Source organism: Culex pipiens, chromosome 3, assembly GCF_016801865.2.
Source record: "Culex pipiens pallens isolate TS chromosome 3, TS_CPP_V2, whole genome shotgun sequence".
NCBI classification, from domain to species: domain Eukaryota; kingdom Metazoa; phylum Arthropoda; class Insecta; order Diptera; family Culicidae; genus Culex; species Culex pipiens.
In genome coordinates this window covers 75,798,382-75,810,979 of record NC_068939.1, presented here as the reverse complement: position 1 = coordinate 75,810,979, position 12,598 = coordinate 75,798,382, and the positions used below count along the sequence as shown (strand labels likewise).

At 37.7% G+C, this 12,598-nt stretch overlaps 1 protein-coding gene and 1 long non-coding RNA gene across 2 annotated transcripts; one reads left to right on the top strand and one right to left on the bottom strand.

Moving 5' to 3' along the window:
• Positions 1-44: 44 nt before the first annotated feature.
• LOC120415741 (uncharacterized) lies at positions 45-761 on the bottom strand. Its single transcript, XR_005605258.2, has 2 exons — positions 480-761; positions 45-248 (listed from the first exon to the last, which is right to left on the bottom strand). It is a non-coding gene; the product is annotated as an uncharacterized LOC120415741 (long non-coding RNA).
• Positions 762-869: 108 nt separating this feature from the next.
• LOC120415740 (uncharacterized) lies at positions 870-9,908 on the top strand. Its single transcript, XM_039577342.2, has 3 exons — positions 870-1,174; positions 1,239-2,734; positions 8,138-9,908. Exons 1-3 carry the CDS (start codon positions 994-996, stop codon positions 9,647-9,649), a joined length of 3,189 nt encoding a protein of 1,062 aa, XP_039433276.1. The 5' UTR covers positions 870-993; the 3' UTR covers positions 9,650-9,908.
• The last annotated feature ends 2,690 nt before the right edge of the window (positions 9,909-12,598 follow it).

Here is a 12,598-nt window from a genome sequence, read left to right as displayed (position 1 = left end):
CTAGCAAAATTTTCTGCTAGAATCCTGCTAGAATTTTGTCAGATTTCTTTTCTTCTTGATGACTGTCATTAAAAAAAACAATTACAGAATATAACTTTGATTTCATTTATTTCTTCATTTCTTTTCACAAAAACACATCAGCTTCACCTCCTGCTATCTTGTGTCCTTGAATGACTGCAACATGCCTGTTTCTGCCTTTTGTGGTGAGTTTCTATAGGGCTTCAATCCGGCCATTTTCCGTTGAGAACCTATGACAAAATGATAACAGAATAATTACAATTTGTTTGATTGTGGAAAGTTAGCAAGGGGGTTCAGGACAATATTACGCCGGAGGAAAACAATCCGAGAACATAACCTCAAAAGCTTCCGAAGGTTTCCCGACTACGGACTATCCGTCTTTTTTTTGTGCAGAAATCTTTTAAAATCTTCATTGATAGCTTATTTTTTTAACCATCTATGCGCCACTTTCAGCAACTTACCTTGTGTAAAAATAAAGTTGCTCGTGAAATACAAAGAACTTTTGTACTCTAAAGGCACCGAAAAAATGAAAGATGGCCGAGGAAAATGTGATTGACCACGAGGTTGGCGAAAATGACGTCATTTTCGACAGATTTTTTCTGTTAGAACATTCTGGCAAAATGCTAACAGGATTCGAACAGGCCTGCTAGAATCATTCTAGCAGGATTCTAGCAGAACCAATTCAGCCAGAAATTCTCGTGACTGGGGCTTCTTTTCAACCGGCTTCAGTGCGTTTGCTTGTTTCCTACCCCTTCGGATGAACTCTCTCTCAAACAAATTTGTGCAGGCACCACTCAAAATGAAACGAACATTCTCTCATCTCGCACGCATCTGTCAAACTCTTCGGCTCGCGCACTTCAAAAGTTTCCTCGCAACGCGACAGACGCGTTTTTCCTTTTCTTCCAAAGTGAAAAAAGATTGTTGTTTTTTGTTCCGAAAAAAACCAAAACAAGGAAGCGAAAAAACCCGCACGCCATGGCCGGTCACAATCTGCAGGACGAGCGGGTGCGCACCGCGGACGTCGAGTTCGACCCCAGCCTCCGGTTCGAGCAGATGTTCCTGTCGGAGGCGGTCGTCCGGGGCTTGACGCGGAACAACTTTGTGCGGCCGTCCCCGATCCAGGCACGTGCCATCCCGCTGGGGAAGCTGGGACTAGGTGCGGAATTGGGTTCTGTTTTGTTATTGTTTTGGGTGGTTATTGATTTTTCTTTTTCCGGTAGATTTGCTGGTGCAGGCCAAGTCCGGGACGGGCAAGACGTTGGTCTTTTCGGTGTTGATTTTGGAGGGGCACAATCCGGACGTGCCGTTTCCGCAGTCGTTGGTGGTTGTGCCGACGCGGGAGATTGCGGTGCAGATTGAGCAGGTGTTGAATCGGATTGCGTACTCGATGGCGAATTTCCGGGCGAAGAGCTTTATCGGCGGGTTGGACATAGTGCAGGACCGGAAGAATCTGCAGAACTGCACGGCGGTTGTGGGGACGCCGGGGAGGATTTGGCACCTGATCAAGAGTGGCGTGCTGAACATGAGTCACATCAAGATGCTGGTTCTGGACGAGGCGGATTCGCTTATCGCTGGAACGCTGCAGTCGGATGTGGACCAGATCATCAAGGCGGTGCCGAAGAAGCGGCAGACGTTGGTCTGCAGTGCCACGTTTTACAAGAATCGCGATCGCGAGCTGCTCAAGTACATGAAGGAGCAGTTTATCGGGGTGACCCCGAAGAAGGAAGTCCCGGTTTTGCACGGTATCCGCCAGTTCGTCCGCGAACTCCCGGAAGCCAAGGATAACATCAAGGAGATGATGGCCAAGATCCACGAGCTGGACTCGATCTTCAAGAAGCTCCCTTTCAGCCAGTGTCTGCTCTTCACCAACTCGCAAACCAAGGCCGAATCGTACAGCAGCCAGCTGACCCGCATCGGGTGGCCAACGGAGGTCATTCGCGGTGGCCAGGAGCAGCGAGTTCGCCTCAAAACGGTGGAGAATCTCAAGCAGTTCCGCTGCCGCATCCTCTCCGCCACGGACGTGATCGCACGCGGTATCGACGCCGAAAACGTCAACCTTGTCATCAACGTGGACGTTCCGGTGGACAACATGGTCTACCTGCACCGCATCGGACGTGGCGGCCGGTTCGGCACTCAGTCCCTCGCAATAACTCTGACCGCCAAGGCAAAGGACACGGAACGGTTCAGGAAAATCCTTTTCGATATTGGCGGCAACGACATGTTCGTCTATCAACTGCCCAAAGAGGAGCTCGAAGAGCTCTGGAACTTTAACGAATACGGCGAGCGCTACCCGAAATTCTACGCCTCCAAGCTAGAGCAGGAAATCCGCGACAGCGGTCTAGCACCGATCGCCGAGGTGGACTCGCGCACCGAACTGGACCGCGCCTCGGCCGAAACGCTCACCGACAGTCTGGACGTACCGGTGAAGACGTCGTCCGGCGCCTTCGAGGTGGACTCGATCGAGAAGCTTCAAAGCCCCAAAAAGGAGGCAACTGCCGCTGACGATGAGCCGGAGGACGAAGAACTCGTCGAACGAATCATTCCCATGGATGAACAGGTTGAGGAGGGTGGCGAGAGACAGCAGGAAACGCTGACCGTCTGTGATGAAGATTTGAAGCGGATTGTTAAGCCGTCGGCGACGGCGGACGCCCTGTTTCTAGCGGCGATGGAGAAGCTCGAGCTGGACGAGGATGAGGAGCAACCGGAGACGAGCAAGGTAAGGCAAATTCAGGGTGGTCAACTCGGGGTAAAATGACGCAAATTTGAGTGAAAAACTGAGAAAATGTTGTCCAGACCTAATCCTCAAATTTCTCTTTAATGAACGCATTTTTTTTTCTAAAAATTACAACGCCATCCCCCTGTTAAAATGACGGATTTGTTTTTTTGCTCTGATTTAAAAAACAGCAAAAAAAACAATTTTCTGGTAAAAAATAAAACTGAAAATCCAGAAATTTAGAAACTCAAAAATACAAAGATCTATTTTAGAATTCAAAATTTTAAGAATTTAAAAATTCAACATTTTAAAAATTTCAAATAGCCTCAATTTAAAAAATAATAATTTTTCATAACTAAAAAAAAGGAATAAAAAATTCAAATTAAAAAAAAAATTTTTTTGATAATTTAGAAACTCAGCAATTCTCAAAAATACATTAAAAAAAACAAAAATTGAAAAATTTTAAATAAAAAACAACAAATTTAAAAGAATTCTAAAACATAAAAAAAATAGGAGTCAAAAAACTTAAAATTTTAAAAATGGAAATTTGAATGATAAAAAAATATTCAAGAAAATAAATTTAGACATTCAAAATTAACCATTATAAAATTCTAATTTTTCAAAATGTAATGATTCAAATACACATAAAATTGCAGGAATTAAACGAAAATTAAATCCTAAATTTCAAAAATTTTACAATTAAAAGAATTAGAAATTTGATAGTTTAGAAATTTTAAAAATCAAAAATTCAAGATTTAAAGATTTTTTCAAGAACGAAACAATTCAGAATTAAAGAATTGAAGATTTTAAGAATTTGAATTAAAAAAAATAATTCAAAACTCAGAAAATGCAAAAAAATACATTTTGAAAACCAAAAAAAAAATCTATACTTTAGAACAATTCAAATTTCAAAAAAATCGAAAACTTCAAAAAACTAAATCATAAAACCTCAAATTTCAAAAAATTAGAAACTAAAAAAAATAGAAAAGATGTTTGGAGCTAAAAAAAATTAAATGCAAAAATTTATGAATTATATTTTTTTTCGTAATGAATTAAATAAAACTGTAGGAATTAAAAAAAAAATCCGTAAATTCAAAAAAATTACAATCAAAAAGTTTAAAAATTTGATAGTTTAAAACTGCAAATTTCAAAAATCAAGATTTTTTAAGAATTACAATTTTTAAGGACTTAAAGAATTTTAAATTTTTGAAAATTTAAGAATTTAAGATTTGAAGATTTTTAAGAATTTAAGAATTTTAAATTAAGAAATTTAAGAATTTCAGAGTTTGTTTCATTTAAAAATTTACGGTTTGAAGATTTTTTCTTCCAAGAATTTAAGAATTCAGAATTTTAGAATTTGAAAAACTTTAAAATGTAAATTTCAGAGTTTGTTTTATTCAAAAATTTATGGTTTGAAGAATTTTTTTCCAAGAATTAAAGAATTCAGAATTTTAGAATTTGAAAAACTTAAAAATGTAAATTTCAGAGTTTGTTTTATTTAAAAATTTACGGTTTGAAGATTTTTTAGAATTTGAAAAACTTAAAAATGTAAGACTTAGATTTAAAAAGTTAAGAATATCAGAGTTTATTTTTTTTAATTTCAGATTTGGATTTTTTTTCCAAGAATTTAAGAATTTAACGGTGCACATCAACCAAAGCTTTTGCACCCAGATTTTTGTTACAGACATTTTAGTATCATCAAAACTACGGGTCCTATCGAAATGTTTTTTATTCATCCCCTAAGGTACAGTCTACTAAGTGATTAACAACAAAGATTGACTAATTTTTCAATCCCGTTTTTGCAGGATTGGGTCCGTAAGTTTGACATTTTTGGAATAAGAAGATAACAACTTCCTTTGTGGCTGTGCACCCTTAAGAATTTAAGAATTTAAGAATTTAAGAATTTAAAAATTTAAGAATTTAAGAATTTAGGTATTTTAAAATTAAAAATACTACAAAATTTTAGAAATTTAAAATTTAAAATTCTATAGTTTGAGAATTAGAAATTTCAGAATTTCAGAGTTTTTTTTTTTAACAATTTAAGTGTTTAAGAATTAAAAAAACTAAGAATTTAAAAGCTTAAGATTTAAAAATATAAGGATTTAAAAGTTTAAGAATTAAATAAAAAAGAATATTAAGAGCTAAGACAACGAATTAAAAATAAAAAGATTACTGAGTTTGAGAATTAAAGAATTGAGTCATTTAAGAATTTTAAAATTTCAACATTTAAGAATTTGGAATTTAGGAATTGTATTTGAAAATTCGGGTCTCCTACGAAAGGCCGAATCTCAGGCCAAATTAATCGAAAGGCAGAATTCTCATAAGGCCTAATCCCAAAAGGCCGAATCTCATAAGGCAAACCTCGCCCGAAAAGGCAGAAACGCATTCCAAACTTAGTTTGGAATGCGTTTCCGCCTTTTCGGGCGCGTTTTGCTATTATTATTTTTATAAACCATAGTTATGTATTAAAAATTTATTTCGAAATAAAGAAGGCGTGACATTCTAGCATTGCTGTTAACAATTTTTATAAAAATTTTATTTATTTGCCGCAAAAAATCAATAGCAATAATTTGAATTCATTTAAGTACTTGGTGGCAAATGATCAAATTTCGGTTATCGTCACCATAATTCAATAAACAACAAGATTGAAACACTTTTGAAATGTGTTTAGAATTGGAAGAGGAAAGCAAATGGGTGACTAATGATGTACTGTGGTGCTACCCCGCGCAGTAAATTCTCGCCTGTTTAGGTGGCAGTTCTGAAGTCGCTCATTCTCTCTAATTTCTAACTCTCTGTGGTCCCACTTTGAAGAATTAACCCTCTCAGCTTTGTGCGATCGGTGGCGCGAAATGCACCGATGCGCTCCATGTATGTTACATGTATAATTGTAGTCAGATCCCAATAAAAAGTCCGTTGGAAGTAGTTCGTTCTGTGTACGATCAGCAGAATAAAGTTTGTGTTTTTTAACTCTACGCTCCGCGGTTTCAATTCGCTCCGGAACTAGCCAGAGTGATCCGGCCCCATCCGGTTCTGTACAAAATGCTTTAATTCATTTTACTCTACTAACTTGTATGCATGGTAACAACATGGTCGGTGAAGATAAACAGTTTGTACTTATTTCGCTTAAAATTACAAAAAAAGAACAAAGTATGATAGTTTACTGAGCAACTCTCTACGAAATCGGTCGATTTCGACCATTTTTATTTTTTGTATTTTTTTATTTGACTCAAACTTTGTGGGGGCCTTCTCTATGACCAAATAAGCTATTTTGTGTCATTGGTTCACCCATACAAGTCTCCATACAATTTTGGCTGCTGTCCATACAAAAATGGTATGTAAATATTCAAACAGCTGTAACTTTTGAGTGAATTTTCTGATCAATTTGGTGTCTTCGGCAAAGTTGTGGGTATTGTTGAGGACAATTGAGAAAAAAATAGCTACACGGAAAAAAAAATTTGCAGATTTTTTTAACAACTTTTTTTCACTAAAACTCAATTTCCCAAAATACGTATTTTTTGATTTTCGAGATTTTTTGATATGTTTTAGGGGACTAGATCCGCAACTTTTGAGCTATAGAGAAACATGGTCAAAAAATCTGCCGCCAAGTTATAATTTTTTGAAAAAATAGTGATTTTTGGAAAAAATCCAAATTTTATGCAAAAACAAATTTGAAATCAATTTTTAATGCAAAATTGAATTTGCAATCGAAAACTACTTTACAATTTTTTTGATAAAGGGCTTCGTTTTCAAGATATAGGCACCGAATGTTTGATTTTAGCAAAATATTTGCAGTTTTTCGATTTTTAAAAAAAGTGACCATGAGCGACCATTTCTAAAAATATTTTTTTTTGAAAAGTTCAGAAAATTTGCTATAAAATTGTTTAAGAGACATTGAAGATTGGACCTCGGGTTGCTGAGATACAGCCGCTTTAAGAAAAAGAAACACGAAAATTGAAGTTTTCTAAGTCTCACCAAAACAACCCACCATTTTCTAATGTCGATATCTCAGCAACTAATGGTCCGATTTTCAATGTTAACACATGAAACATTCGTGAAATTTTCCGATCTTTTCGAAAAAAATATTTTGAAAAAATTAAATCAAGACTAACATTTTAAATGGGCGTAATATTCAATGTTTGGCCCTTTTAAAATGTTAGTCTTGATTTAATTTTTTTCAAAATATTTTTTTCGAAAAGATCGAAAAATTTCACGAATGTTTCATGTATTACCATTGAAAATCGGACCATTAGTTGCTGAGATATCGACATTAGAAAATGGTGGGTTGTTTTGGTGAGACTTAGAAAACTTCAATTTTCGTGTTTCTTTTTCTTAAAGCGGCTGTATCTCAGCAACCCGAGGTCCAATTTTCAATGTCTCTTAAACAATTTTATAGAAAATTTTCTGAACTTTTCAAAAAAAATATTTTTAGAAATGGTCACTCATGGTCACTATTTTTAAAAATCGAAAAACTGCAAATATTTTGCTAAAATCAAACTTTCGGTGCCTATATCTTGAAAACGAAATTGTAAAGTAGTTTTCGATTGCAAATTCAATTTTGCATTAAAAATTGATTTCAAATTTGTTTTTGCATAAAATTTGGATTTTTTCCAAAAATCACTATTTTTTCAAAAAATCATAACTTGGCGGCAGATTTTTTGACCATGTTTCTCTATAGCTCAAAAGTTGCGGATTTTAGTCCCCTAAAACATATAAAAAAATCTCGAAAATCAAAAAATACGTATTTTGGGAAATTGAGTTTTAGTGAAAAAAAAGTTGTTAAAAAAATCTGCAAATTTTTTTTTCCGTGTAGCTATTTTTTTCTCAATTGTCCTCAACAATACCCACAACTTTGCCGAATTGATCAGAAAATTCACTCAAAAGTTACAGCTGTTTGAATATTTACACACCATTTTTGTATGGACAGCAGCCAAAATTGTATGGAGACTTGTATGGGTGAACCAATGACACAAAATAGCTTATTTGGTCACAGGGAAGGCCCCCACAAAGTTTGAGCCAAATCAAAAAATACAAATAAAATCCATTTCCGGTTTTGCGAGAGAATTGCTCTACTGTATCTTTGAACATCATAATCAATGAAAATCGTGAAAATATGAACAAAATTCTGAATTCCACAATCAATCTGCCTTTCGAGACATTCGGCCTGAGCAAAAGACATAATTCGGCCTTCCGAGATTTTGCCTTTTGAGTTTCGCCCTTTTGAGGCAATCCCGAAAATTCTTTCATTTTGAAATTTTTACTATATTGAATTTTGGAATTCTAATTTTAGAAACCAAGAATTTTTAATTTACAATTTTCTGATTTTGTGAAATTTTAAATGTTGACCGCGTTCCTTCCGATCTCCGTACTAAGCTTTATCTTAAACCTCAATTTTTAAATTTATTTCAGGTGGACTCACCGGAGATCACTGAAAAGGACGAATCCTCTCCGAAAGCAGCTGCCGCCGCCGTCGACGAGGTGGACAAACTGTTCCTAGCAGCGATGGAAAAGTTCGACGAGGAAGATCAACTCGAGGAGGTCAAACCCGCCGCGGAGCAGCAGGTCAACGGCATCGAGTCGGAGGTGGTCAACGAAATGTTCCTAGCAGCTATGGAGAAGGTTGACCAGGATGAAACGATCAACATCGAGGCGAATGGTTCCGACGAGCAGCAGCAGCAGCAGCAAGATGCGGTGGCGGACAAGTTGTTCCTGGCGGCGATGGACAAGCTGGGCTTTGGAGATTCCGACAATAAACCTGTCGATTTGAGCAAGAAGAAGGAACTTTCGCCGTCCGTGATGGACAAGTTCGATTCGGACGGGGAATCGCTGGACGCGGCTTCCGGGCGGCGGGATTCAACGTCCAGTTGTTCGACGCCGGAATCGCCGTGCTCGTCGGACAGTTCGTTCAGCTCGAACGCCACCAAGAAGGTCGAGGTCGGTTCGAACTTTACCACGCCGAATTCTCGCGTGCAGGAAATCCGCGGTGCTGGACCGGCTCACCAGATCAGCTCGTCCACGTCGGACAACTCCGAGCTGAGTCAGCTTTCCGAGTCCGGGGGCGCTGGAGGTGTTTGTGTTCCGGCCGAAGCGAACTGTCTCCCGCTGGAGGTTAACAACGATGCTCTGTTTGCGAAGATCATGGAACAGAAGGAACTCGAAGCCGAACATCATCTGCAGCGTCCGTTCCAGTTCTCGATCGACGGGTGCAGCCTCGAGGTTCACGACGATCCGATCAGCGACCGCGACATCAACTCGCGCAAGGGTTCCGTCCCGGACGTCGTCCCCAGCGGAATAACCCTGGACCCATCCCGACTCCAGAACCGACCTCCGTCAGCCCTAGCAGCCGCCATCGAACAGGACGAAGTGGCCACCTTCGATCTGAACTCCAACACCGCCGGTTCCAACCACGGTTCCGTCTTCGAACACGACGGCGACGACGAAGGCGAAGAAGCGGTCGTCCCGCAGGAAAACCGTCCCAAGCGAATCCGCTTCCAGGACGGCAGCGTCTCCAACGGTAGCGACAACTCTCTCAGCTTGAAATCCAACTCGAACCACGCCCAAGGCGAACCCGACCCGGATCCGCTCGCGCTGCCACCCATCGTGGACGCCACCGTCGACGGAACGGAAGCGAACGAGGACGCCAGTTCGTACTCGTCCGAGTACGACAGCGAATCGTCCAACTCGTCGTTCTTTGACCAGCGGGACGAGCACTGGGAAGCGGCGGCGGCCGCCGCCTCATCGGCAGCGGTTCAAACCGACGAGCAAAGCTTGAAAGTGCCGGCGAAGCGGCCCAAGGTCAGCAAACGGGCTACCGGGGCGTACCATCGGACGTACGCCACCTGGTCCAACCAGTACTGGAACCAGATGACCATGATTCGGGATTATGCACGGTTTACGGCTTACGCAAGGCAGGGCAACTGAACTTAGCACGCGAGATTTAGCTGAGCTGAATTGATTAAGTTATTTTTGCGTTGACTAAAGAGAGAGCGAGAGAGAGAGCGTGAATTCTGACACAGATGTGATGTTGTATTCTTAACTACCTTATTTTAGCTGTAAGTTTTTCCTTTTTTTATTGTTTTTTTTCTTGCCAAGGAGGCACTTTTTGATTTTTGATCTGCAAAACTTGAAATGTAAGACATTCTAGCAGTACTAATAAACGTTACAGGTGGAATTAACTAGAGCTGGTGGAGTTTTACTTCGTTGAAAGAAACATGACACATTAGGGTGTATTATGGTTGTATGGGAAAAAATAAAGTTGTCCAAATTTAGTGAGCACAGCAACATCAGTTCCTTTTGGGGTCCTTAATAACTCCCTAAAGTTTGAGAACAATTGGTTCAGTCCTCGCTTTGCGCAAAGCGGTTCAATTTTCCCTATAAATTTGCATGGGAAAACGTAGTTTTTTGAATTTAGATATTTAAAAAATCCATGTTTTATGCTGTATCAAAACCGGTGCTCTACAACTTTCCCGAAGAGAGTATGGTGCTAACTTGCTCCTATAAAAAGATACAGCGTGTTCAAAACTCGTCTAAAACGTGTTTTTTGCTCGAAAATCACGTTTTAGACGAGTTTTGAGGACGCTGTATCTTCTTTATAAAATTTTGAATCAATACTGATTTAAAAAAAATCAACTTCATTTTCTGATGTAAAATCTTATTTGTTTTTCAAATTATAGCCATTTTAAGGTAACTTTTTTGAGAATAGTTGCAGTTATTCATTTTTGCCTTCCTCACCTTACTGAGGAAAGGCTATAAAATCACTCGAAAAATTAACTTTTTATTTAGACCTCCTAGGTCCTAGACCTGGCCGGGACCGTGGTGTAGGGGTAAGCGTGATTGCCTCTCACCCAGTCGGCCTGGGTTCGATCCCAGACGGTCCCGGTGGCATTTTTCGAGACGAGATTTGTCTGATCACGCCTTCCGTCGGAAGGGAAGTAAATGTTGGCCCCGGTCTCTAACCTAGAGGTTAGGTCGATAGCTCAGTCCAGGTGTAGGAGTCGTCTCCCTGGGTCCTGCCTCGGTGGAGTCGCTGGTAGGCAGTTGGACTAACAATCCAAAGGTCGTCAGTTCGAATCCCGGGGTGGATGGAAGCTAAGGTGTAAAAAGAGGTTTGCAATTGCCTCAACAATCAAGCCTTCGAACACCTAGTTTCGAGTAGGAATCTCGCAATCGAGAACGCCAAGGCAATGCTGTAGAGCGAATAATTTGATTTTTGAGGTCCTAGACCTACCTTCATTTGTACATATCGACTTAGAATCACCAACTGAGCAAATGTCTATGTGTTTGGCTGTATGTAGACATGTGTACCGAATCAATGTCACAGGAATATCTCGTCACTGACTGAGCCGATTTTGACCGTATTGGCCTCATTCGATTCGTCTTGGGGTCCCATAAGTCCCTATTGAAATTTATAAGATTTAGTAAAACCACCCTGGCCAATCAAGTCGGGAATTCGCTAAAATCCGATAAAAATCGGGAAAAAGTCGGGAATTTGTCATTTTTATTCAGAAAGTCGGGAATCCCAAAAATACCAGCTAGAAAAAAAAATCTAATTTTTGAATAATTTTGTAATATTTTGTACAATTTTCAAATTAAATTCACTCAATTCTTCTTTGGTAACTTACTTTAAATTTAGGATTCCTTTCCTACTTGAGAATGAAAAGATTTTTTAATACATTAAAAATCCTAATAAACACTGAATGTATGTGACACAATTTTTTACAATATTTTTTGATGAACTAAGAGTTTATTTTTATTTTTTTGGTTTATCAAACATTTCCTCTTATTCTTTAACTTAAAACAACAACAAAGTTAATGAAAGATATAAAAATTGAGCATAATTTTAACGATTATGGCTAGCATAAACGTAGGGTTCTGTTTCATTTTATCACATTGATTGAATATATTTTAAAAAGTTTGGCAATGTTTTTTTTTTTGCTGTAAATATTTTTAACTGTTGAACTAAATTCATTAAGTCATTTAAAAAAAATCCATATGATTTCGTTGAACTTTTTTGTGAGTATGGGTGAATTACTTTAAATAAAGTTTGATCTTCAGTAATCAGAAACTTAAATAGTAGAAATCCATTCGTTGTCCGTTCTGAATGATTTTTTTTACTTTTTAAAAACATGAAAAAATATTGAATTTGCTAAAAAAAATCAACAAATTTTGGTTTAAGTTATTGCAAATATGTTTAAAGAATTTGTTCTTTCAAACATTTTACATAAAATTAGTGTTAAAACATTGATTCTTGTCAATTTTTTTTTTCATTGAAAAAATTTAAGCAGTTAAATACTGACAACTAGATAAATCAAGGTAAATTCAAAAAATAATAACAAAATTTTAGAGGAATGTTTGTAAAAACATTTTTTTACGTATTTCTATGTATTTTCTAAATTCATTGAAAGAATAATAACAGCAATCATGTTTAAAAATTAAGAAAAATATTTCAAATTCAGTAATCTTGAACTTTTTGTCATTTCCAGTTGAAACGAAGTATCAAAAACTATCTTTTGCCAATTTTAAAAATAAACATTAAATTTTTAATATTATTAAGTTTTCGGTTATTTTTCAAAGACTTTTTTATGTTTCTAATTTGAATCAAAATCATGAGTGCTTCCATTTTTGCAAGTTTTTTTTTTTAGAAGGAATTTGTTGTTATATTTCTGTTTTTACGAAAATTGTCAACAGTTTTTTGATGGTTGATATTGACTTTTTACAATGAGTTTTTTGTTTGAAATCATTCTTTAGATAAGAAATACCCATTATTTGAGATTCTGGAAAAGTCGGGAATTTCAAAACGGTGGTCAACCTGCAATAAAACAGTAAATTTCACGATTTGCAAAAAAGGGTGGTTTTTGCATGGAATCCTGC

Excerpts from the sequence above, each read along its gene's own strand:
- LOC120415740 (XM_039577342.2), top strand. The coding sequence starts at position 994 with ATGGCCGGTCACAATCTGCAGGACGAGCGGGTGCGCACCGCGGACGTC. Across the intron at positions 1,175-1,238 it reads GCTGGGGAAGCTGGGACTAG|ATTTGCTGGTGCAGGCCAAG; the intron begins GTGCGGAATTGG and ends TTTTTCCGGTAG. Across the intron at positions 2,735-8,137 it reads AGCAACCGGAGACGAGCAAG|GTGGACTCACCGGAGATCAC; the intron begins GTAAGGCAAATT and ends AATTTATTTCAG.